This window comes from Urocitellus parryii, chromosome 5 (genome assembly GCF_045843805.1).
Source record: "Urocitellus parryii isolate mUroPar1 chromosome 5, mUroPar1.hap1, whole genome shotgun sequence".
Taxonomy (NCBI): Eukaryota; Metazoa; Chordata; class Mammalia; order Rodentia; family Sciuridae; genus Urocitellus; species Urocitellus parryii.
Genome location: NC_135535.1, coordinates 141806335 through 141834024, shown reverse-complemented (window position 1 = coordinate 141834024; position 27690 = coordinate 141806335). Strand labels below are relative to the sequence as shown.

Here is a 27690-nt window from a genome sequence, read left to right as displayed (position 1 = left end):
CACAATCTCTTCTGCTTCAAATTTGAAAGTAATACCCAAATGGAATGGATATGCTACAAAACAAAGCACTTTTTTAAGTGTAAATACAGTTGATTAAAATGCAAACAAATCTGCATCTGCGATATTTTACTTCATTCAGTGCATTAAGTTTGCCCTTCCCATCTCAAGAAGTGCCAAGATAGGTCTTTCATAACCTGCAGAAGTGAGAAAGACTGAGAATTTTACATTTATTCTGTGAATCTTGAAATTCAGGGGGGAAATCCATATGTCCTGTACCTTTCTTTCATGGAATGTGAATACTGCTGTTTTTAAATGAAAAGTAAAAGTTCTTATATTCCCCAAATACATTTCTTTTTCATTTTTCAAATTTTTCTAATTTATTTCCCAATTATAACATAATTATTGTGATTTATTACTTTGCAAGAACCAAATTACAAATATGTATTATGTTTCTTTCATGGCAAAATTATCTTTGGTATTTTTCTCTTTAATTGGCATGTAATAATTGTACATATTTATGGGGTAGTTTCTGGTAATTCAATACATGTGTAAAATGTATATTGCTCAAAGCAGAGCAAGTAGCATTTACACTGCTTATTGTGACTTTTTTGGAAACTTTAAACTCTTCTAATTCTTCATAAATACATAGTAGGCTTTTGTGATGTGTAGTCACCTAACTGTGCTGGGGAACACTAGTACTTATTCGTCCTATTTAACTGTGTTTGGTACTTATTATCCAACCTCCCTCTATCCCCCCGCCCTCTAATAATTATTACTCCACTTTCTCCTACTTTGAGACCAAAATTTTAACTTTCATATCTAAGAGAGAACATATGAAGTTGCCTTCTATGTAAAAATTATTTTACTTAGCATAATGTCCTCAAGTTCTGTCCATTTTACCACAAAGATTTTTAAGACTTAATAATGTTCTATTGTGTGTATGGATCATGGTTTCTATATCTATTCATCCACAGATGAGTACTGAGTTTTTTTCATATCTTGACTATTGTGAATGGTACTATAATAAACATGGGAATGCAGGTATTGATTTGATATGATGATATATTTTTTCTTTGAATTTATACTAAGAGCTGGAATAGCTGGAACATATTTTGACCTATATTTAATTTTCTAAACAACTTCCATAGTGTTCTCCAAAATAGCTGTACTAATTTACATTTTGACAAGTAATATATGAGTAACCTTTTCTCCAAATCTTTGCCAGCATTTGCTATTTTTACTCCTGCAATAATAGACATTCTGACTGTAGTGAGTTGCTATCTACTGGAGATTGGTTTTTCATTTCCTTGATGACTAGTGATGTTCACCATTTTTTCATATATTTATTGTACATATGCTTGCTATTTTGAAAACTATCTATTCAGATTATTTGCACATTTTAAATTTTGTTAGGGTTTGGATGTGAAGTATCTCCCAAAAGCTCATGTGTGAGAAAATGCAAGAAGGTTCAGAGGAGAAATAATTGGGTTATAAGAGTCATAACCCAATCAGTGAATTAATGCCCTGATAGGGATTGACTGGTAACTGAAGTGGTAGGGTGTGGCTGGAGGAGATGGGAATTGGGGCGTAGCTTTAGGGTATATATTTGTATATGGCAAGTGGAGATCTATCTCTTTCTGCTTTCTGGTCATCATATGAGCTGCATCCCTCCACCATACTCTTCTCCACTGATATTCTACCTCACCTTGAGCCTCTATGAACAGAGCCAGCCTTCTATGGACTAAGACCTCTGAAACTGTGAGCCTTTAAATAAATATTTCCTCCTTTACAGTTGTTCTGGTCAGTCCTTTAGTCACTGGCACAAAAAAGCTCACTAAAGCAATTGGATTGTGAAGGAGCTATTTTTGAGTTTTTTGAGATCCTGTACATTCTGGAAATGAATATTTTATCAAATGAATAGTTCTTGAAATATTTTCTTCTATTCCGTAGATCATCTTCTACTCTGCTGATTATTTCTTTTGCTGTGAAAAGCTTTTTGGTTTGATATAATCACAATTGTCTATTTTTACTTTTGTTGTGTATTCTTTTGAGGTTTTATGGGGGGGAGAAACAAAAAAATTGTTTCCCCTTCCAGTGTTATAAAATATTTACCCTGTAATTTTCACTAGTATTTTCATAGTTTCCAATCTTATATTTTGGTTTTGGATCCACTTTGAGTGGACTGGAAATTTGGTTTTTCCAGTAACAATTTTTGAAGAGGCTTCTTCATGTTTTTTCTATGTTTCTTCAGTATTTTCGATGCTGTTACTGAGGAACAGTTGACTAGAGAACTATGTGTTTATTTCTAACCTCTCTATGCTGTTCCACTGGTCACTGTGTTGTTTTTCATGCCAATATTAGGCTGTTTTAGTTACTATGTCCCTCTAAAATGTCTCAAATCAGGTATTATATTGCCTCCAGCTTTGTTCTTTTTGTTTCACTTTACTTTGACTCTTTGGATTCTTTTGTGCTTCCACATCAATTTTAGGATTATCATTTCTATTTCTGAGTAAAATGTCTAACTATTTTGATGGCAATCGCATTGATCTGTAAATCACTTTGGGCAGCAAGGACATATAATCATTTTCACTTTGCAATCTGCAAAGAGAGGTCTTTCATTTTATTTGTCTTCTCAATATCATCAGTTTTTTTTTTTTAATTTTCATTATAAAGGTCCTCTGTCTGCTGAGTGAATTTATTTCTAGGTTTTTGTTGTCATTGTTGTTTGGGGTTTTTGTTTTGTTTTGTTACCATTATGAATGGGACTACTTTTTTCATTTCTTTCTTGCTAGTCCATTGCTAGAATGTAAAATGCTACTGATATGTGTATGTAGACTTTGTGTACTACAACTTTATTTAGTTTTTAATCAGCTGTAATAATTTTTGTTGTAATCTTTAGTTTTCTCTATATAAAATCATATTATATTGAAGCTAGAATAATTTGACTTCCTACTTTCCTATTTGTATCCCTTTTATTTCTGTATCTTGCAAATTGCTCTGGTTAAGTCTTCTAGTTATATGTTTAAAAGAGTGATAAAAGTGTACACAACTGTCTTGTTCCAGATCTTATAAGAAATGCTTTCAGTTTACCACATATGGTATGATATTGGTTGTAGGTTTGTGTCATATGTAGCCTTGGTTATGTTGAGGTACTTTCCTTTGGTACCTAATTTGTTAAGGAATTTTACCATAAAGGATGCTGAATTTCATCAAATAGTTTCTGTGCATTTTTTAGATGATGATATAATTTTGTCATGTATTCTATTGCTGTGATATATTATATTTATTAATTTGTGAATGTTGAACCATCTTTGCCTCCCTGAAATCTCTGTGATAAATTCTGCTTGTTCATGCCAAATGAACTTTTGCAGGTGCTCTTGGATTCCAATTTCCTTAAGACTTAAAAGAATTATAGCAGACCTATGTTTTCATGAAGAGCTTGGTTTTTATTAAACAAAATAATAATTGACAGGAGTTTAGGATATAGGGGTCTTTGCTAAAGACAGAAAATGAGCCCCAGAGAACATAGCATTTGGACTATGCTTCTATATTTAGTAGTTTGCAAACTTTGGTAACTCCTTTAACTTTTAAGATTTTATAATCTATAAAGGCAAGATTGTAATTCTTGATGGATAAAATTATTTTGAGGATGGAGATGAGATATGTAATGTTTGTGATATATTATGAGATAAATATTTGAACGATTAGCATTCAAATAGGTTATTTTAAATATTTCTAGTACTTTTACATTTTATTTTGTTGAAACTTACTGGAGTCATATACAAAATTAGAATTGCAGGTCCATTTTAGAGTTTGTTAAATTCCTTGGTGTTCCTATATTACCAATTTTGTACAACAAAAATTTTTGAGACTTAACCTTTCATGGATTCTGCCAAATCTGGTCAAAATCTAGATACTTTTCCTTTTAAAATTTCCTAATTTATAGAACTCTCCCTGGATGGAACAAGTAAATGTATATTCACTTTTAACCAGCATTCATTTCTAACTAAACATATACTTATTTTTAAATCTTCATTTCATATACAGTGAGCAGAAACTCTGCTATGTTCTCCTAGCTTAAAGCATTTGATTTGACCTCCTAAGCAAAAGATCATAAATCAATACAAATATGAAAGGAAAAGAGGTGTTTGAGAGTAATGGCCTTTCTCAGTGCTGAACATTCTGATATTTTGAAGCATTCTTACGTTTTATCCATCTATTTAGCTGCATTTCCAAGTCTCATATTTTCACATTACATATCTTATTATTTACTATTTTTGAATATTAAATAAACTGTTTTACTTAACCTTATTGGGAAAAGAAATTTTGATTGAACTATAAATGAAAAATAATACAACTTTACATAAATTGAAAATATATATTAATTCATACTGATATGTATTCATAAATACTATTATTTTATTAAAGAGCCAACAGTTTAGCACCAGGTGGGCATCCACATGATTTTGGAAACACTGTCCTGAATTGAAAGCCTCAGTTCTTGATTGTTAGTAATTTATTGACATAAAACAGAACTTGTTTGCCTAAGTGAGAAAAGAAAAATAATCTGAATCTGTTTGTTTCATCTATTTTGGAATCCCTGAGGGCTAGTACTTTCTCTTAATATCCTATGAAATGTTTAGGATCATTCTGTGTGCATACAGTCCACTCTACCAGATGGCATTTGATGATTGTGTTTGTCTTTAACATGGACAGAAAATTAGTTTAGGGATTTGCTCCCTTTGAAAATTTCTTTAAGTATCTAAGAAATTTGCTTATTTAAATAAAGACTTTTGTGTCCCTATTGATTCCTCTGATAAATTGGTGACTCAAATTCAGATACATTCGTTACATGATCTTATGGAGTTGACTAGAAAGAGAAGGTGCTTTGCTTTTTAAAGTTATTTTTCAACCTTCAAGCAATAATGAAAGAAAGATCTAACTTATCCTAATCATGTTCTTAAACATATATCAGTAAACCAAAGGCCAAATTCCAGTACTCTTTTTTAATGTAATTTCTTAATTTATATATGACAACAGAATGCATTACACTTCTTATTACATATAAAGAGCAAAATTTTTAAATCTCTGGTTGTGTATATAGTATACTCACACCAATTCTTGTCTTCATACATGTACATTGGATAGTAATGATCATCACATTCCACCATCATTAGTTACCCAATGCCCCCTCCCTTCCCCTCTAACCCCTCTGCCCTATCTAGAGTTCCTCTATTCCTCCCATGTTCCTGCTCTCTATCAGTACTTTCTAAGGATTCACAATAAACATTTCTCCTTCTTTAACCTGAGGCTAATGGACTAATAAAATCAAGTAGGTGTATTCTGCAGCCATCCCAGCTGTGCAATTCCTCAGACTCACAGGTAGTTTTCCCCGATGCATGGCCTTTGCCCTTGCTAGGTCCTCTGCCTATTCTTTTCCTTATCACTTTCTCTCTCAGCTACTTCAAAGATCAACAAAAGTTCACATTTTCAATAGACCTGCTCTGATCACTTTTATATAAAAGAGAAATCATCGCCCTGCCCTCCATTATATGTTCTTCCTAATCATTGTATATTTTAACAGCACATAAGGATCTATATTTTTCATTTGTTAATTCAATGTTCTCCACCACTACAGTGTGAGCTGCACTAGGGTAGACTTTTCATATGTGCCCTTCATTGCTGAAGTCCCAGTGTTTTACACAGGATTATACTCACAAATATTTGTTGAAGTAATGACTGCATACTGTTTGGTATTACTGTTATTTTACTCATTTGTATTTAGGCACTTGGCCTAAAAATAGGTGGTATAACCAGGTCTGGAACCTGGGTAGCTGGCTCCAGAGCCTCCAGTAAATTCCCTGATAAGCCCAAAGAACACAAGTGCTTTTATTCTCTTTTCAGTTCTTGAAGAAGGGGCTCAGATTTGACTTCACTCAGCAAAGTAGAGATAGGAAATGCGTTTACACTAAGGAAGATAAAACAGTTACTACTATTTGTAGTTTTAACAAAAGATGTATTATCCAAATAAATAAATTACAGAAACTATAAAGAAATGGTGGCAGAAATCATGAGGTAATTGAAGACTTCTGCATTTTCTATTTACCAATGAAGTTACCATGAGGCTCAAATGAGATAAGGCATGTAAAATTTTAATACAGTTTGATATATAGTATGCATTTATTCTGAGATGGCTGGTTAGCTTGAATAAAATATTTTGAAATATTTGGAAAAATATATTTGGGGTACGTATGTGCAAATAATCAAATTTTAGTACTTTAAGCATCATTGCTTCTGTGGCCTCTTCCAATTATTCCTTTTAAGAATTTTTTATCCCCTTCAGATATTAGCAAATACTGATATATGTTGTTTACACAACACCTAATGTACATAATAGATTTCAAACTCGGATGTATATCCTACCACTCCTTTTCAGGTTTTTGACAGAGGAATTATGTATTCTTCTTAATTACTTTATCATTTGTTTCAGACCCTGAAATAAAAATAAAGGACTTTCTGACAGAGTCAAAGGAAGAAAATCATCAAATAAGAATCTTATTCTAAATCCTGGGTTTTTAAATGTTTTTTAGGGGCCCAACTTTATTTAAGAATGAAGCATGCATAAACAATAAATAAATAGTAGGAAGATCAGTAAAGGAAAAGAAAAGGAACAAGTGGAACAAGGAGAGAAGGAAAAGTAGAAGTGTTGGAAATTAGAATGGAACAAATTATATTCCATGCATGCATGAATATGCCAAAGTGAACTTCACTAGTATGTAAAAATTATAATGCACTGACAAAAACATTAAGATGATTAAAAAATAGATGGGTGTAGTTCTGCATGCCTGTAATCCCAAATACTTGGGAGACTGAAGCAGGAAGATAACAAGTTCAAAGCTATCTCTGTAATTTAATGAGACCCTCATAAACTTAATGAGAACCTGTCTCAAAATAAAAAATAAAAGAAATGAGGATGTAACTTAGTATTAAAGTGTTCTAGATTCAATCCCCTGTTCAAATAATAATAATAATAATAATAATAATAATAATAATAATAATAGTACTGGGCTGCTAGTAGAGTGGCTGTTACTACAGCCCACAAGGAGGATGGCATTAGGGAAGAATTTCAGATACAACCATATTCACATATTTTAGACAGAGCCAAGGGAATTTGCTGATGAGTTCAACTGGACGATAAGAGGGAGCATTCAGGTTGAGAATAGGAAACCTGAGAAAATAGGAGGATGGAGTTGCAGCTCTTTACCAAGATGATGAAGCAAGGAAAGCAACAATTCTTGTTTATCTGTTATTCTGCTTTGCATTTTCAAGCTGGTTAGGGGCAGAAACGAAACGATTTGAAAGAATTCCCCACAGCAACCTGTCTAATTTCCTGCCAACTTCAGGGAAATGTCTTTCAGGGGAGAGGTGATATCTCCACCTGGTCAATAACATATATGTAAAATTCATCTAGAATTTATTGAATATTTCTCCTCCCCCTAGGGACATGCTCAGACAAATCCCTTCCATATCCCTCATATATCATCCAGATTACCTTCATCCATGACTGCATAAGGTGACTTCAATGGCTTATCTGAAAAAGAAATTATTGAATGCTTTAGAAGGCCAAACCCTAAACTCTATTGCTACAGAATTGGATGTTTGTTTATATTTTGGCTGTGGAAATACAAAATTCAACATCAAGATAAAAGCTATAGGTTTTATCTTCTTTAACTTAAGTAAGGAAAAGAAGAAAATAAAAGCCAATGTTTATTGAAAGTTTACAAGGTGCCAGATGTTAGTCTGTAGGCCTTGATATTTGTATGTTTGTGTACATATATATATATATATATATATTTTTTTTTTTTTTCAATTAAACCCCTCAAAAATCTATTAACATTATTATTGTTATAGACCTCCTATTACAGTTGCAATTGGGAGACAATCCTAAAATTCCTAAGTGGAACTTAATTTTGAAATCAGACTCTCTGATTCCTGATTCAGGATTCTTAACCCAAGTTTTACCAGTTTAAATATTTTCTTGATATACTTTGAGCAGAAAAAAATTGCTTAAATATTTTAACACTATAATCTTCACATGTCATTTAATACACTTGTTTAAATTGTAGAGATAGGGCTGGGGATGTGGCTCAAGCAGTAGCACACTCACCTGGCATGCATGCGGCCCGGGTTCAATCCTCAGCACCACATACAAACAAAGATTTTTTTTTTCAGATGTCTGCTGAAAACTAAAAAAATAAGTATTAAAATTCTCTCTCTGTCTCTCTCTCTCTGTCTCTCTCTGTCTCTCTCTATCTCTCTCTCTCTTCTTTAAACAAAAATTGTAGAGATAGACTATAAAATAAAATAAATTAGTTAAATTGAATTACATACATAAACTTTAAGAAAATCATTACTGCATTTTCCTGAATGATAATACTGTGTACTTTTAGAAATACTGGGATCAAATATAAAATTCTTTATTCTACATCTTGCTATTAGTCTATGCTTTAATCTTTATTTTTAAAATTACTAATGGATATTTTGTGCAGTTAGCTTCAATCTTCTATAAATAAGTTGATAATTGAATTTTTTTTTTCTGAAGGCAACTGATCGAGAGGGAGACTCAATAACATATGCTATTGAGAATGGCGATCCTCAGCGAGTTTTTAATCTTTCAGAAACGTGAGTTCAAAATGAAATGATTTATAACTTGAATCTTTTTTTGTTTAGTGTTAAATATTGTACTGTAACCAAAAAAACAGACTTCTAATCAAATGCTTTCAGCTGTTTGTAGTATTATTTTACTTTTTTTATTCTATGAATGTTAATGAGAGCTGGGAGGATATTTCTGAACTCAGATATCTTGCTCAGGAGACTATTTATTTATTTTAAAAATTTTTACTAAGTAAAATCCACTGAGGTGGAAATTTCCATTTACAGGCATAACCTGGGATTAATTAGATGCCTTTAAAGCCATCAACTAGTCATAATGACAAGGACATTTCTACAAAGAGTAACTTAGCACTAAACTGATCATTCAAAGGGAATCTCATAAGTTGTGTCACACACACTTAAATTGAAACATGAGTTCATTCTTTAATTTCTGATTAATGTAGATAAGGTTTAGATAAGCATCATTTTATTTAACACTTTGAAAACATCAGAGATATTTATCATCATAACTATTGGGAAAACTGGGAGCAATGTGACATTGAAAGAAAGAAGCTATTTTGAGTTCCAGAGAGATCATTTGCTTCCCTTCTGCAATATCAAGGTGGTGCTCTGACTTCTTATATGTTTGTTAAAGAACTGAGCTTGATTACACCCCTTATATCAAAGGAGTCATTTGGTACAGGGTAGGGACGAAGAGCTTGAGAAGAATATTTACAGTAAACAGGGATGAGAGGTGGGAGGGAAAGGGAGTGAGAAGGGAAATTGCATGGAAATGGAAGGCGATCCTCAGGGTTATACAAAATGTCATATAAGAGGTAAGGAGGGGTAAGTCAAGAGAATACAAATGGAAGACATGATTTACAGTAGAAGGGGTAGAGAGAGAAAAGGGGAGGGGAGGGGAGGGGAGGGGGGATAGTAGACAATAGGACAGACAGCAGAATACATCAGACACTAGAAAGGCAATATGTCAATCAATGGAAGGGTAACTGATGTGATACAGCAATTTGTATACGGGGTAAAAGCGGGAGTTCATAATCCACTTGAATCAAACCATGTAATATGATGTATTAAGAACTATGTAATGTTATGAACGACCAATAAAAAAAAAAAAAAGAACTGAGCTTGATACCTCTCTGGCATTTTGTTTGTGAGTGTGTTTTACTTACTGGAAGACTGAAACTGCAAACTTAACCCATGATTTTAAGAAGAAAAACTTGAAAAATTATCTAGCCACTACTTCGGTGTCTAGAACACTCAGTACATAAGGCCAAATCAAAAAAGCCATGTGTGAATTCCTAGGTCTTTTGAGGAACAACTGCAGTCTTACATGGAATAAGATTTTATGACCAAAAAGTAGTAATGCTGTGGAAACTGAAGACAATAACAGTATTTTTTAGACTTTAGATTCCAAAGATGAATAAGTTTCTATTTTAAAAATGTAAAGTCCTAACCATTTGAAGTTTCCCCACAGGGACATCAAAATCATAAATTAGCTACATTTTATGATTAATATTAAATAAAGAAAACTATTTCAAAGGGAATCATAAAGGAAACATGAAAACAGACATATAGATAGCTGGGATAGACTTAAGGATTCATATAGCATCCTTAACATTTAGGTCCACTTGGTTGACAAAACAGGACCAAAGTTGATCCAATCAGAAAAGAATTATCTTCAACTAATGAAGCTGGGACAACACGCCAAGGAATGAAGTTAGATCTCTGCCTCACATCATCCACAATAATTAACTGAAAGTGAATTTCAGGCCTAAATATAAGAGAAAAAACACTAGCTCCTACAAGAAGATACAGAAAGAAATCTTCATTATATGAATTAGCCATAATTTTTAGGTATTAGACAATATAAATAAATGATTTCTGAGATGACATATTGCATTTCATCAATTTAATTTTTTTTTCAAGTGGCAACATCATGAAGTCAAAGACAACCCAAACACATCACAAACTTTAAATAAAATAATGTATATGATAAGAATCATATACATTACTTTATGATGATAAGTATCATGAACACATAAAGAACTATTATAACTCAAAAATAAAAAGAGTAAAAATTCAATTAAAAATGGGAGACAATTTGGTTACACTTTTCTGCAAAATATATATGTAGGGGTAATAAGCAAATAGAAATATGCTCATAGTTGCTAGTCATTATGGATATTAAAATTAAAAATTTGTAAGATAACCCACTTTGCACATACTTTAGAATGAAAAGCAAAGATAGTATCAGAATGGGTAAAAATGTGGAGACACTGGAATCCTCATATATTTCTGATGGGACTATAAAATGTGCACTTTGGAAAAGTTCAGCATTTCCTCCAAATGTTAAAAATGGGAGGTACCACATGACCCAGTAGTTCTACTCACATGTACTCAAGATAAGTCATACAGTTAAATTAAACTACGAATCAGAATGTTCATAACAATTATTTATATTGACAAAAGTACCCGAAACTCAGATGTCCATCTACAGATAAACAGATTAACAAAATGTCATATATCCACACAATGGAATATTATTCATTGATAAAAGAAAATCGATTAGTAAAATATGCTATAACATGGATGAACCATGAAAACATAATGCTAAGTAAAATAAGTTAATTACAAAACAGAATGTGTTATATGATTTCTTTCATATGGAATGTCCAGGATAGGCAAAAGTGTGTAGGCAAAATGTAAACTATGGCTTGTCTGAGAATGGGGCTGGAAACGGAGGAGTGGTAGAATGGAATAATTGAATTTGTGACCAAACCTGTTAGCCCCTTTCACTTCATCTAATGTTTCCAAGATTCTTTGATTTAACAGAGTGCCTCAGTTCTTAACTGCTTTTCCTTTTTGCCTAATATTCCATTGTATGTATAAATAACAGTTTATTCATTTGTAAATTAATGCATATTTGGGCTATTTTGATATGTTTGGGTTATTGTGAATGCTGCTGTTATGAACATATATACATGTGTTTAAGTACATGGTTTTAGGGTTTGGGGAGTATATACTCAGGAGTAGAACCACCAGTATTGTTAATATATGAACTTGCAAAAATTGTTATTTCCCTAAAAGCAACCTGATGTATCCTGGCCCACCTCCATCCAGTTCTTAGTAAAACTCCCCCTTGCCAGGTATTTCTGAAATTTCCAAAAAGGATGCTCCTTTGTACCCATAAACTAGTCTTGAAGAAATGAATACCAAAAAAAACACTACCTATATTTTCTTTTTCTCCATCTCCCAAATGTCCCATTCACCCCTTCAACTCCATGTAATTATGGGTCAGAAGGAGGCAGACATCATCTTAAGAAATAACTATCTCTATTGTAATCACCAGACCACGAAGAATTAGCTATTTAGTAAAAACAGAGAGTCCTAAATAGGAACACTATATAAATGTCTAATTGTTTTCTAATTTAATAGAAGGAGAATTATAGGGATATAAAGACCTTATAACAATAACCTAGTTTTCTTTCTTTCATTACACTATTGCATGTTTTTCAGATTTCCTCTTTCTTAAGTTATATGTGACTAAGTCTCAAAAGCAATAATTGTCTTTGTTTTCTCTTTGAATGCCATTGTGGAATGAGATTATCTCAACTATCTGCAGTGTAGAACTTCATACAAACCTCATTTTTATGAATATACTCTGGGAATTGGTTTTCAATTATTTTGACAAAGTATTTTTTAAATGTACAAGAAGCAAAGTCAGTTTTTCATAGTCATATGTTGAGAATTATTTTAAGTCCATTTCAAGAACAACAAAGTAAGTGGAGTTACTAAAGCTCTGATTTTGACTCATTATCTGTAACTCACTTACCACATGTGATATGAATTGTTGAAATTTTACTAGTACATTAATATCACTCATGCTAAAATGAATCATTTTTATCAATCAGGAACAAACTATGCTTTTATACTTTATAAATATTTTAGTGTTTTATTACATTAAAATAAACTTCTTCAGTAGATGCTTGTTAGGGATTCATGAAAATGTCATGCGCAGTATCAGATTGTAAAATCTAGGAAACTCATGCTGAACTTGTTACAGAAAGCAATGCAAGTGACCAAACTCTTTTAAGAAATTACATTAAAAACAGCATTAAATATTTGACAGCATTTATTCTGCACAGAGAAAAAGTAAGAAGTGGTATTAAATTTTTTAAAAACATAAGTATTTACTAAATGCTGCACATATTTCATTATTTATAAGTTAAGAATCCTAATTTTAAAAAGTAAAAGTAATAAAATTGTGACATCAACAGAAGAGTTTTATCTATATTATAAAATGAGACAATGATTTACTAATTACATTCTACTAGAAAGAATGTAAAATATACAGCCTGATTCTGTTTTTGGAAATAATTATGTATTTAAATGTGGTCAAGCAAGAAAATGATAGAAATATTTAAAAAAAATAACAATAACATCTAAATTTTTAATTCTTTATTCTGATTTCCTACAAAGAGCTTGCATTATTTTTAACTTAGGAAGGAGAAAATGTACTTTTATCCATAGAATTTGTCAAGATAAATTCAAGTATTTTGTGATTCCACAATGAGCATATATCTGTGACAATGAATGAAAGGTTATATAGATTATTTATAAGAGAGCATTTCTTGACTCAAAGAATTGTGAGACTGCTAAGGAATAATGGAGTGTTTTACTTTTGAAATAATCACAAGTAAGATATATATCTTTCTTCCAGGAATGAATTAAGCATAGTTTAGCTTTATTTGATATTTTCTCCCTAGGAGCTAGAGAATCAGCTCATTTATCTTATTCATTTTGCAATTTATCATTGTTTCTAAGAAACTTGACAACCTTAAAAACCTTTTTTCAATTTTCAACATGAATCCTAGTATTATACATCTTAAATACTCAAACCATGATTACCAAGAGGGGGGAGAAATGGTGAAAAGTGGTTCATTGTAGTAAGAAGACACAATGTGACATAATATTTTTCTGTGTCTTTCTGTTTTCTCTGCCACTAGCACAGGGATTCTCACCTTAGGGAAAGCACTGGACAGGGAAAGCACCGATCACTACATTCTGATTGTCACAGCTTCAGATGGCAGGCCAGATGGGGTAAGTATGCTAGGTGGGAAAGGTCTTTCAAAATAGTTTTAAAGGATAGAGTGCCAGGGATCCCAGCAGCCTGCAGCAGGGCCCCGGAGATCCAGGCCAACTGATTCGCGTGGCCTGCCCTGCGGCTACAGAAGGCGTGGCGCCTCAGTGAAGCCATTAATTAGCAAGCAGGGAGGTTAGGGAAGGCCATTAGGTGGAATCCCACCAGCCAAGCCCACACGGACCCTTGGGCCGAGCACGGGATCTCAGAAGGGGAAGGAAGCGGTACAGTCCCATCCCCCACAGCGGACACTCCACCGAGGCAGTCAGCGGCCACCATCCGGGAAAGCTGAAGGATACACCGCCACTCTCCTTCAGAGTGCAACATCAAAACAGCGGACACTCCATCCAGGCAGTCAGCGGCCACCATCCGGGAAAGCTGAAGAATACACCACCACTCTCCAACAGCTTGCAACATCAAAACAGCCAGCAGCAGGACCCCGGAGATCCAGGCCAACTGATTCGCGCGGCCTGCCCCGCAGCTACAGAAGGCGTGGCACCTCAGAGAAGCCATTAATTAGCAAGCAGGGAGGTTAGGGACTGCCATTAGGTGGAATCCCGCCAGCCAAGCCCACCGCCCACGCCCAGAACAGGCCCAGCGACCTGCCAGCATTGTAGTCATGACACCCCTATTGGAATAGGGACAGAGCAGAGCCGCCTTCCACTCCCGGAACAGGCCCAGAGAGCCGCCAGCGTGGTAGACACGTCACCCCAATTGGAGTAGGGGCACAGCCGCCGCCCGCACCTGCAAGGGAGACTTTTCAAGTATACAAGAGCAACATAAATAAATAGGGGGTAAATTTCAAAACACAACAGTTGCACCAAGCAGAAAGAAACGCGAGCAGTATGAAAAGACAAGGAAAGAAAGGACCACAAGCAATGCAGGTCAACTCAACTTTAGAAGAGATAATAGCTGCAACAGATGGAATATCAGATAAAGAGTTCAGGATATATATGCTTCAGATGATCTGGAGTCTCAAGGAAGACATGAGACAGCAAAATCAGACAATGAAAGATCACATTGACAAACAAATCCAGGAAGTAAAAGATCAATTTCACAGGGAGATAGAGGTAATAAAAAGCAAACAAATTGAAATTCTAGAAATGCAGGAAACAATAAACCAACTTAAAAACTCAATTGAGAATACTACCAGCAGAGTAGATCACTTAGAAGAGAGAACATCAGACAATGAAGACAAAGTATTTCAACTGGAAAAGAACATAGACAGCTCAGCAAGTCTGCTAAGAAACCATGAGCAGAACATCCAAGAATTATGGGACAATATCAAAAGACCAAATTTAAGAGTCATTGGGATACAGGAAGGCACAGAGCTCCATTCCAAAGGAATAAACAGTCTATTCAGTGAAATAATACGAGAAAACTTCCCAGAATTGAAGATTGAGACAGAATCCCAAATCCTAGAAGCCTACAGGACGCCGAATGTGCAAAATCATAAGAGATCCACACCTAGACACATTATAATGAAGATGTCCAACATACAGAATAAGGAGAGAATTTTAAAAGCTGCAAGAGAAAGAAAGCAGATTACATTTAGGGGTAAACCAATCAGGATAACAGCTGATCTCTCAACACAGACTCTGAAAGCTAGAAGATCCTGGAATAACATATTTCAAACACTGAAAGACAATGGGCTCCAACCAAGAATCGTGTATCTGGCGAAATTAAGCTTCAGGTTAGAAGATGAAATTAAAACCTTCCACAATAAACAAAAGTTAAAAGAATTCGCAGCTAGAAAACCATCTCTTCAAAAAATCCTTGGCAAAACATTACAGGAAGAGGAAATGGAAAATAACATTGAAAACCAACAATGGGAGGTAGGACAGTAAAGGGGGGAAAGTAGTCAAAGAGGATAACAAATCAGGTTTAGTAACATCAATAAACAAATATGGATAGAAGAACAAACCATATCTCAATAATAACCCTAAATGTTAATGGCTTAAACTCACCAATTAAGAGACACAGGCTAGTAGAATGGATCAAAAAACAAGACCCAACAATATGCTGTCTACAGGAGACGCATTTGATAGGAAAAGATATACATAGACTGAAGGTGAAAGGTTGGGAAAAATCATATCACTCATATGGACCATGGAAACAAGCAGGAGTGTCCATACTCATATCTAATAAAATAGATTTCAAGCCAAAGCTAATCAAAAGGGATATAGAAGGACACTTCATACTGCTCAAGGGAACCATACACCAACAAGACATAACAATCATAAATATATATGCCCCAAATAATGGTGCAGCTGTGTTCATCAAGCAAACTCTTCTCAAGTTCAAGAGTCTAATAGACCAACATACAATAATCATGGGAGACTTCAACACACCTCTCTCACCACTGGACAGATCTTCCAAACAAAAGTTAAATAAGGAAACTATAGAACTCAATAACACAATTAACAACCTAGACTTAATTGACATACATAGACTATACCACCCAACATCAAGTAGTTACACTTTTTTCTCAGCAGCACATGGAACCTTCTCAAAAATAGACCATATACTATGTCACAGGGCAACTCTTAGACAATACAAAGGGGTAGAGATAATACCATGCATCTTATCTGATCATAATGGAATGAAACTGAAAATCAATGATAAAAGAAGAAAGGAAAAAGCAAGCATCACCTGGAGAATGAACAATAGGTTGCTGAGTGATCAATGGGTTTTAGAAGACATCAAGGAGGAAATTAAAAAATTCCTAGAGTTAAATGAAAACACAGACACAACATATCGGAATCTATGGGACACATTGAAAGCAGTTCTAAGAGGAAAATTCATTGCTTGGAGTTCATTCCTCAAAAAAAGAAAAAACCAACAAATAAATGATCTCATACTTCATCTCAAAATCCTAGAAAAAGAAGAGCAAAACAACAGCAAAAGAAGTAGAAGGCAAGAAATAATTAAAATCAGAGCTGAAATTAATGAAATTGAAACAAAAGAAACAATTGAAAAAATTGACAAAACTAAAAGCTGGTTCTTTGAAAAAATAAATAAAATTGACAGACCCTTAGCCATGCTAACGAAGAGAAGAAGAGAGAGAACCCAAATTACTAGCATATGGGATGAAAAAGGCAATATCACAACAGACACTTCAGAAATACAAAAGATAATCAGAAATTACTTTGAATCCTTATACTCCAATAAAATAGAAGATAGTGAAGGCATAGATAAATTCCTTGAGTCCTATGATCTGCCCAGATTGAGCCAGGAGGATATAGACAACCTAAACAGACCAATAACAATAGAGGAAATAGAAGAAACCATCAAAAGACTACCAACTAAGAAAAGCCCAGGACCGGATGGGTATACAGCAGAGTTTTACAAAACCTTTAAAGAGGAACTAACACCAATACTTTTCAAGCTATTTCAGGAAATAGAAAAAGAGGGAGAACTTCCAAATTCATTCTACGAGGCCAACATTACCCTGATTCCGAAACCAGACAAAGACACATCAAAGAAGGAAAACTACAGACCAATATCTCTAATGAACCTTGACGCAAAATTCCTCAATAAAATTCTGGCGAATCGGATTCAAATACATATCAAAAAAATTATACATCATGATCAAGTAGGATTCATCCCTGGGATGCAAGGCTGGTTTAATATACGGAAATCAATAAATGTTATTCACCACATCAATAGACTTAAAAATAAGAACCATATGATCATCTCAATAGATGCAGAAAAAGCATTCGACAAAGTACAGCATCCCTTTATGTTCAAAATGCTAGAAAAATTAGGGATAACAGGATCATACCTCAACATTGTAAAAGGAATCTATGATAAGCCACAGGCCAGCATCATTCTGAATGGAGAAAAATTGAAGGCATTCCCTCTAAGATCTGGTACAAGACAGGGATGCCCTCTCTCACCACTTCTGTTCAACATAGTCCTCGAAACACTGGCCAGAGCAATTAGACAGTCAAAAGAAATTAAAGGCATAAAAATAGGAAAAGAAGAACTTAAATTATCACTATTTGCAGATGACATGATTCTATACCTAGCAGACCCAAAAGGGTCTACAAAGAAGCTATTAGAGCTAATAAATGAATTCAGCAAAGTGGCCGGATATAAGATCAACACGCATAAATCAAAGGCATTCCTGTATATCAGCGACAAATCCTCTGAAATGGAAATGAGGACAACTACTCCATTCACAATATCCCCCCCAAAAATAAAATACTTGGGAATCAACCTAACAAAAGAGGTGAAAGATTTATACAATGAAAATTACAGAACCCTAAAGAAAGACATAGAAGAAGACCTTAGAAGATGGAAAAACATACCCTGCTCATGGATAGGCAGAACTAACATCATCAAAATGGCGATATTACCAAAAGTTCTCTATAAGTTCAATGCAATGCCAATCAAAATCCCAACAGCATATCTTGTAGAAATAGATAAAAGAATCATGAAATTCATATGGAATAATAAAAGACCCAGAATAGCAAAAACAATACTAAGCAGGAAGTGTGAATCAGGCGGTATAGCGATACCAGACTTCAAACTATACTACAGAGCAATAGTAACAAAAATAGCATGGTACTGGTACCAAAACAGGCGGGTGGACCAATGGTACAGAATAGAGGACACAGTAACCAATCCACAAAACTACAACTATCTTATATTTGATAAAGGGGCTAAAAGCATGCAATGGAGGAAGGATAGCATCTTCAACAAATGGTGCTGGGAAAAGTGGAAATCCATTTGCACCAAAATGAATCTGAATCCCTATCTCTCGCTATGCACAAAAGTTAACTCAAAATGGATCAAGGAGCTTGATATTAAATAAGAGACATGGCATCTGATAGAAGAAAAAGTTGGTTATGATCTACATGCTGTGGGATCGGGCTCCAATTTCCTCAATAGGACACCCATAGCGCTAGAGTTAACAAATAGAATCAACAAATGGGACTTACTCAAACTAAAAAGTTTTTTCTCAGCAAAAGAAACAATAAGAGAGATAAACAGGGAGCCTACATCATGGGAACAAATCTTTACTCCACACACTTCAGATAGAGCCCTAATAACCAGAATATACAAAGAACTCAAAAAATTAGACAATAAGATAACAAATAACCCAATCAATAAATGGGCCAAGGACCTGAACAGACACTTCTCAGAGGAGGACATACAATCAATCAACAAGTACATGAAACAATGCTCACCATCGCTAGCAGTCAGAGAAATGCAAATCAAAACTACCCTAAGATACCATCTCAATCCAGTAAGACTGGCAGCCATTAGGAAGTCAAACAACAATAAGTGCTGGAGAGGATGCGGGGAAAAGGGCACTCTTGTTCATTGCTGGTGGGACTGCAAATTGGTGCAGCCAATTTGGAAAGCAGTATGGAGATTTCTTGGAAAGCTGGGAATGGAACCACCATTTGACCCAGCTATTCCCCTTCTCGGTCTATTCCCTAAAGCCCTAACAAGAGCATGCTACAGGGACACTGCTACATCGATGTTCATAGCAGCTCAATTCATGATAGCAAGACTGTGGAACCAGCCTAGATGCCCTTCAATAGATGAATGGATAAAAAAAATGTGGCATTTATACACTATGGAGTATTACTCTGCATTAAAAAATGACAAAATCATAGAATTTGGAGGGAAATGGATGGCATTAGAGCAGATTATGCTAAGTGAAGCTAGTCAATCTTTAAAAAACAAATACCAAATGACTCCTTTGATATAAGGGGTGTAAACAAGGACAGGGTAGGGAGGAAGAGCTTGAGAAGAATATTTACAGTAAACAGGGATGAGAGGTGGGAGGGAAAGGGAGTGAGAAGGGAAATTGCATGGAAATGGAAGGCGATCCTCAGGGTTATACAAAATGTCATATAAGAGGAAAGGAGGGGTAAGTCAAGAGAATACAAATGGAAGACATGATTTACAGTAGAAGGGGTAGAGAGAGAAAAGGGGAGGGGAGGGGAGGGGAGGGGGGATAGTAGACAATAGGACAGACAGCAGAATACATCAGACACTAGAAAGGCAATATGTCAATCAATGGAAGGGTAACTGATGTGATACAGCAATTTGTATACGGGGTAAAAGCGGGAGTTCATAATCCACTTGAATCAAACCAATAAAAAAAAAATTAAAAAAAAATAGTTTTAAAGAAATTTAGAGTCTTGCCATATTTCAATAAAAAAATATGTGTGACCTTCATGAATTAATACTCTTTTTTTTTAACCTAAAGTATCTTAAAATTAACAGAAGTGCATGTATACTCTAAACGTGTTCTGGTATTGCAACCTTTGACCTGGAAGAACAGATACTTGTGATCATTATTTTTCCCCCAACTTACATGAAAAATGAAATCTCCTTTATACTAACAAATATTGTGTCTATCACTGGAACAGCACTGTAAATGTGTTCTCATAGTTCTTCCATGTTGAAACCTTTGTCCCTTAACATCAGTTCTGCAGAGAGAATTGGGAGATGGATTTTTTGAAAAAATATGGTTAAGCTCTAAGAAAATTGATTTGATTGATTTCATAGGCATTTGTTAATATCAGTCTGAATCCTAAGTAATTCATTTTTTTTTTAAAGAGAGAGTGAGAGAGGAGAGAGAGAGAGAGAGAGAGAGAGAGAATTTTTAATATTTATTTTTTAGTTCTCGGCGGACACAACATCTTTGTTGGTATGTGGTGCTGAGGATCGAACCCGGGTCGCACGCATGCCAGGCGAGCGCTCTACCGCTTGAGCCACATCCCCAGCCCACGATCCTAAGTAATACATGAAGGTCACAGTGGCTTAATGGGCCCCATAAATTCTTTCCTCTGGATATAAAAATCTGTTTTGGTTTTTGCTGGTGATTGAATCAAGGAACTTCTCATGCTGGGAATGTGCTCTACCACTGGGATGCATCCCCAGTCCACTGGAATGTTTTAAAATCACTTATCTATGTTCTTTGAAGGTCCTGTTCCCAAATACCATATACTGATTTCTAAGCATTGTACTATTCCCATCATTGTAATTGCTCTTCACCACCATATTTATACCATGAGCTTGTTTTTTTTTTTTTTCTTTAGCCAAGTAATTATAAGCCAAGTCATTACGGATGCCTGGAAATAATTCAAAACCAATATAAATGAATAAGCAAGGCTCACACAACTGAAATAGCAGCATATCTCCAGTTTACTTGAAATGATTTCTTGGATTTGTATGATTCCCTGGCTGGGGCATAATAGAATGCACTTCTTACATTTACTTGAGTATTTGTAAGAAATATTACCATGATAAAAACATACAAATTTGATACTTGGATAGTTTTATAATCTTAATTAAAAGTGAGAAAAATAGGAATTATTTATTGAGTTTGGAAATTACAATCTCTAATAACAAACTAATTGACATTTTCAGAGGTTAAATACAATATTTTTCAGAAAATAGAAAATACAGACCAGTTTTAGGAAATAGTGGGAATAATAGAACTGCTGTAGATAATAGAAAATTGGAAGAAAATAAAAACCTAAGATTAATTTCTATAAATGCCATGTCCTTGATTTTTATAGAGTGTCTGTATTATATGCAGGTAGAAAACTCAGTGAGAGTCTCTGGAAGGGAAGAACTTGACTTATAATGAAAGTTTAAGGGAAAACTTGGCTGATCTCTAGCAGAGAGGGATAATTCTAAGAAAAAGGATAAGGAGTATTTTATGTAATTTTTTTGAGGCTATTGTAAATGGGGTAGTTTTCCTGGTTTCCCTTTCTGAGGATTTGTCACTGATATACAGAAATGCCTTTGATTTATGGGTGTTGATTTTTATATCCTGCCATTTTGCTGAATTCATTTACTAGTTCTAGAAGTTTTCTGGTGGAACTTTTAGGGTCTTCTAGGTTTAGAATCATATCATCAGCAAATAGTGCCAATTTGAGTTCTTTATTTTCCCTATGTATATCCCTTTAATTTCTTTCGCCTAATGACTATAGCCAGTGTTTTAAGAAGTATGTTAAATAGAAGTTGTGAAAGAGGGCATCCTTGTCTAGCCCAGTTTTTAGAGGGAATGCCATCAATTTTTCTCCATTTAGAATGATGTTGGCCTGGGGCTTAACACAGGTAGCCTTTATGATGTTGAGATATGTTTCTGTTATACCTATTTTTTCTAGTGTTTTGAACATAAAGGGTGTTGTATTTTGTCAAGTGCTTTTTCAGCATCTATTGAGATGATCATATGATTCTTATCTTTAAGTCTATCGCTGTGATGAATTACGTTTATTGATTTCCATATGTTGAAGCAACCTTGCATCCTTGGGATGAATCCCACTTGATCATGGTACACAATCTTTTTGATATGTTTTTGTATTCTATTTGCCAGAATTTTATTGAGAATTTTTTGTATCTATGTTTATTAGAGATATTGAGAAAAACTAGTCATAAAATTTATCTGGAAAAATAAGAGACCCAGAAGAGCTAATGCAATCCTTAGCAGGAAGAGTGAAGCAGGTGACATCACTATAACAGACCTTAAACTATACTACAGAGCAATAGTTAAAAAGAAAAGCAGCATGGTATTGGCACCAAAACAGACTGGTATACCAGTGGTACAGAATGCAGGACACAGAGACTAACAAAGGTGTCAAAAGCCTGCATTGGAGAAAAAATAACCTCTTCAACAAATGGTGATGGGAAAACTGGAAATCCATATGCTACAACATGAAATTAAACCCCTATCTCTCACCATACAGAAAACTCAACTCAAAATGGAACAAGGACTTAGGAATACAACCAGAGACCCTGTGTCTAATAGAAGAAAAAGTAGGCCCTAATTTCATCATGTGGGATTAGGCCCCAACTTCCTTAATAAGACTCCTTTGGCAAAAGAATTAAAACCAAGAATCAATAAATGGGATGGACTCAAACTAAAATATTTCTTCTCAGCAAAAGAAACAGTTTGTGAGGTGAATAGAGAGCCTACATCTTGGGAGCAAATCTTTACCCTTCACACATCAGATAGGGCACTAATCTCTAGGGTATATAAAGAACTCAAAAAGGTAAACACCAAAAAAATAAATAACCCAATGAATAAATGGGCCCAGGACCTTTAACAGACACTTCTCAGAAGATGATATACAATCAATCAACAAATATATGAAAAAGTGTTCATCATCACTAGCAATTAGAGAAATGCAAATCAAAACCACTCTAAGATTTCAACTCAGTCCTGTCAGAATGGCAGCCATTATGAAGAAAAAAACAACAATAAATGTTGGAGAGGATGTGGGGAAAAAGGTACACTCATACATTGCTGGTGGGACTGCAAATTGATGTAGCCAATATGAAAAAGCAGTATGGAGATTTCTTGGAAAACTAGGAATGGAACCACCATTTGACCCAGCTATTCCTCTCCTTGGTCTATACCCAAAGGACATAAAAATAGCATACTACAGGGACACAGCCACATCAATGTTTACAGCCTCACAATTCACAATAGCTAAACTGTGGAACCAACCTAGATACTCTTCAGTAGATGAATCGATAAAAAAATGTGACATATATACACAATGGAATATTACTCAGCAATAAAAGAATAAAATCATGGCATTTGCAGGTAAACGGATGGAGTTAGAGAAGATAATGCTAAGTGAAGTTAGGCAATCCCAAAAAAACAAATGCTGAATGTTTTCTCTAATATAAGAAGATGATTCATAGTAGGATAGAAAGAGGGAGCATGGGAGGAATAGACAAACTCTAGATAGGGCAGAAGGGTGAGAGGAGAAGGTAGCGAGCATGGGGTTAGAAATGATGATGGAATGTGATGATCATTATTATTCAAAGTACATGTATGAAGACACGGATTGGTGTGAATATTCTTATATACAATCAGAGATATAAAAAATTGTGCTCTATGTGTATAATAAGAATTATAAGGCATTCTGCTGTCATATATAAATAATTAATTAATAAAAGAAAAAAAAATGGCAAGGCATTATTTAGTACTGAATAGGGAATAGAGTATACTTAGAGGAAGTGAAGTAAAGAAAGAACATTCAGGTCAACCATTACATGAAAAAATGAAGGATAAAACAAAGTTTTAAGATATGTCACATAGTAAATGAGAAATTAGTGGCAATATGTTATCTAGGACACTTTAAGTCTTGTCTTAGTAATAAAATTTAGACAAGAAGAAACATAGGAATTAGAATATATATATATATATATATATATATATATATATATATATATCAATGTCTGGTATAGTCACAATCTGCTAATTATGAAATTGCTCACTCAAAAACAAAATAAATTCTGGTTTAAAATTAATGATTTCATTCTCTTTAGGGAATTTTAAATTGATTTATTTGTATATTTCAATTCTTCTTGGCCAAATATTCTAGCATTTCTAGGCCTCCAATCTCTCAATCTTATGACCATTACAATTTCTCAATATTGATAACAATTATGATCATAAAGCAAAGAATTTTAGCTTTGAAACTTTATTCTTTTTGAAAAATATTTGTTTACTTAAAACAATTATTGAGAATATTTCAGAGAAGGAAATGTAGATTTCAAAGAAAAAAGTTTCTTCAGGTGATTTAATCACTTATATAAAATTTTAGGGTCATATTATTAAGTGAACATGTTTAATAGGTTCCTGAAGTAGAAGTAATTATAAAATAATATTCTCATGATAGCATTTTTAAACTAAGAATTTAAACTGTATGCTTCATAGAGTTATAGCAAAATAATCCTTCTAACCTTTATAATCATGAATTTTAAGATAAGGTTTTAATGAACACAGACCATAAATTATTGGATTTTAAACAAAATGATACCAGAGATTTGCATGAACAAATATTTCAGGGTAAATTTGGAAGTTTTGTTTGTTTCTTTTTTTCATAAAAAGTCACCTCTCCCCACTCACCCTAGAATGGAGAAGAAAACACACTGTATTTTAGGTCCTTATGAATTTTTTTTTTCAAAATTTGATTTGACATTCTCACATTTTCCCCTTTAATAAATTTACTTTGTTAAAAATAGTTGAAAAAAAAACTATTAGTTAAATATAATTTTATAATTTAATATTATAAATATTTAAACATCTTTAAATAAGTACAGATAAAATCATGTTTTTTACATTTTTATAAATACTTTTATTTATTTGAAATTATTGCAAATTTTTGAAGTTGTCAAATTCCTTATGGGAACTTCACAGTTCTTCTTAAAATATTTTCAGTTTTGCTGAAACAGATTTACTTGAACATTTATTTATGTATGTTAGTTTTTTAAATTATTACATGTTACTTAATCTATTTAGAGTAATATCTTGTAGGAAAGTTCCCACATGAATATACCTTTCTTAAAAATAAATATTTACTTTATCTTTTTAAAATCATCATGTAATATTCTTTAATTCTAAACTAAACAATGTCCAACTAACCTAAGCTAAAAAAGCATTTTATGAAAATTTGCATAAATGTTGCTATGTGTTTATGAATATACTTTACCAATAAGTATTAGAATTAACTTTTAGGAATGTGCCCATGAATAACAAGAAATTCAGGCAATGATACCATAATCAATTCAGCATTTTTTTAAATAAACAGAAATTGTAGAGCCTCACACTGTGGTGCATGCCTGTAATCCTAATGGCCCAGGAGGTTGAGGCAGGAGGATCACAAGTTCAAAGTCAGCCTCAGCAATTTAGCAAGCCTCTAAGTAATTCACAAGACCCTGCCTCAAAATAAAATATTAAAAAAAAAGAGGGCTGGGGATGTTGCTCAGAGGTTAAATGCCCCTGGGTTCAATTCCTGTACCAAAAGAAAAAAGAAATTGAAGAGAGGATTCTGGGACAATAATGGAGAGTAGAAAGAACAAGAAATCTTTCTCCTCATCTAGACAATAACTGCACTGAGAGAACCTATTAAACATAACCATTTGAAACTGTGAGATCTACTGATGGCTTGCATATTCCAGGTGAGTTGCACTTAATTCTCGTCAATTCCAGCTCTTAGCACAGTAGCAGCCACCCATTCCGGACCCTCAGCCCCATGGTAGATAGCTATCCACATGCTTCAGAAACAGTCTTCACACTGTTTGAAGAGTCAGAGTGAATAAGAAAAGCTCTGTCTCACAAATACTGGAGATATGTGCTCTGATCATAGAGGTACAACAGGGAGATCTGGCCATTATGGTTATACCTCTCTGTATGATTACAAGACCCTCCTCTACCTGAAGTGACTTCCAGGTAATTTAAAATGCTCCTGCCTCTCTCCTTTTATTTTTCTTTTTCCCCTTTTGGGAGCCAACTATTGCATACTAGAAAGGCAACCATGTGTATGGGAGAAATTAAAAAGATACCACACACACCCAGGTTCCAGAAAGAGTAGGTTCAGAAAATAACTGAGATAATTAATCCCAGCTACTTGGGAGACTGAAGTGGGAGGATTCCAAGTTTGGGGACATCCTGTGAAACCGCTAAATACCATAAGAAAATAAATAAGTACATAGATAAGTAGATTAATTCTGAGAAGAGCTGAAGTCATAATACTTTACAGACTGAACCTCAGTGAAGAAATAATCTACAACAATAAAAAGAAACAAACAAAACCAAAAGACTACAAGAAACCCTGGGGAAGGAAAATAATCTGATTTTAGAATTTTCATATAATGATATTCCAACATCCAATTTTCAACAAGAAAATTGTGAAACATACCAAAATAGAAAAGCATGGCCTATACAAAGGGAAAAAAAAATTGAACAGAATCCCAACCAAAACTGTTCCTGAAAAAAGACCTGATGGATCTACTACATAATGTGATGTGAAAAGAAAGAGGGATGTGAAAAGAAAGGAGGATGTGGAGAAAGTTAAAAAAATATTTGAATAAAATGGAAATATAAATAGAAAACCTAAAAAGATAAAAAAAAAAAGAATTTTAAAACAAATTTAAAAAAGAATTTTCAGAACAAATTCTAAAGGCTGAAATGAAAAAAATCTCTGCAGAAATTCACAGGCAAATTTGAAGAGGCAAAGAATGAATCAGCAAATATAAAGGAGGCAAAAGAAATTATTAAGTCTGAAGTACAGGAAGAAAAGAAAAATATTTAAGATAAGTGAACAGAATGCAAGGAATATGTAGGTCAACCTCAAGCTGATAACCATATGCACTGTGGAAGTTCCAGAAGTATAAGAAAAATTAGAAAGGACAGAGAATATTAAAAAAAATGGCTGGAAATTTTTTAATTTTTAATGAAAACATGAATATAATCACTGAAGAAACTCAGGAGTCTCTAAGTAGATGAACTCAAAGACACCGATCCAAGATAGATTATAATCAAATTATGTATGGAAAGCCACAGACAAAAGGGGACTTTGAATGCACCAAGATAGAGTTAACTGATTATATACAAGAGTTTCTCAATTAAAGTATAAACAGATATCTCTCATCAGAGACTCTGGAAGCCTGAAAGCAATGGATGTTCGAGCTGGGCAGGATGGGACAGAGTTTAAATTCTGTATCTGGTAAAACTGTCCTCCAAAAGTGACAGAAAAATTAAGATAATCTAATATAAAATATGAAAAAGTTTGTTACCAATGGACTTTCCCTTTAAGAAATGCCAAAAGGATTATCTCAGACTGGAGATAAAATACACTACACAGTAACTTGAAACCATATACCTAAATAAAACAGGTCAATGAAGTTAAATACATGGGAAATTATATCAGCTAATATTGTTGTAACAGCATAAACTCTTACTTTTTATTATATAATTTAAAAGAGTAACAATTATAATGTTCATCTGAAATACAGAATTATGGTAACTAGTTTTAGCCCACATTTTACCTATTGCATAATTTAAGAGATTAATGAGTAAAAAATTATTAATTTATGTTTTTGGAGATGGT

The 27690-nt window shown here is 33.9% G+C and overlaps 1 protein-coding gene across 1 annotated transcript in view; it reads left to right on the top strand.

The window, feature by feature from the left end:
- The window catches only part of LOC144255073 (protocadherin-15-like), a 435746-nt gene that overhangs the window by 227869 nt on the left and 180187 nt on the right, over positions 1-27690 (top strand). Inside the window, 2 exon segments of the mRNA XM_077799104.1 lie at positions 8603-8682; positions 13677-13770. Coding sequence (XP_077655230.1) covers positions 8603-8682; positions 13677-13770 — 174 coding nt within the window.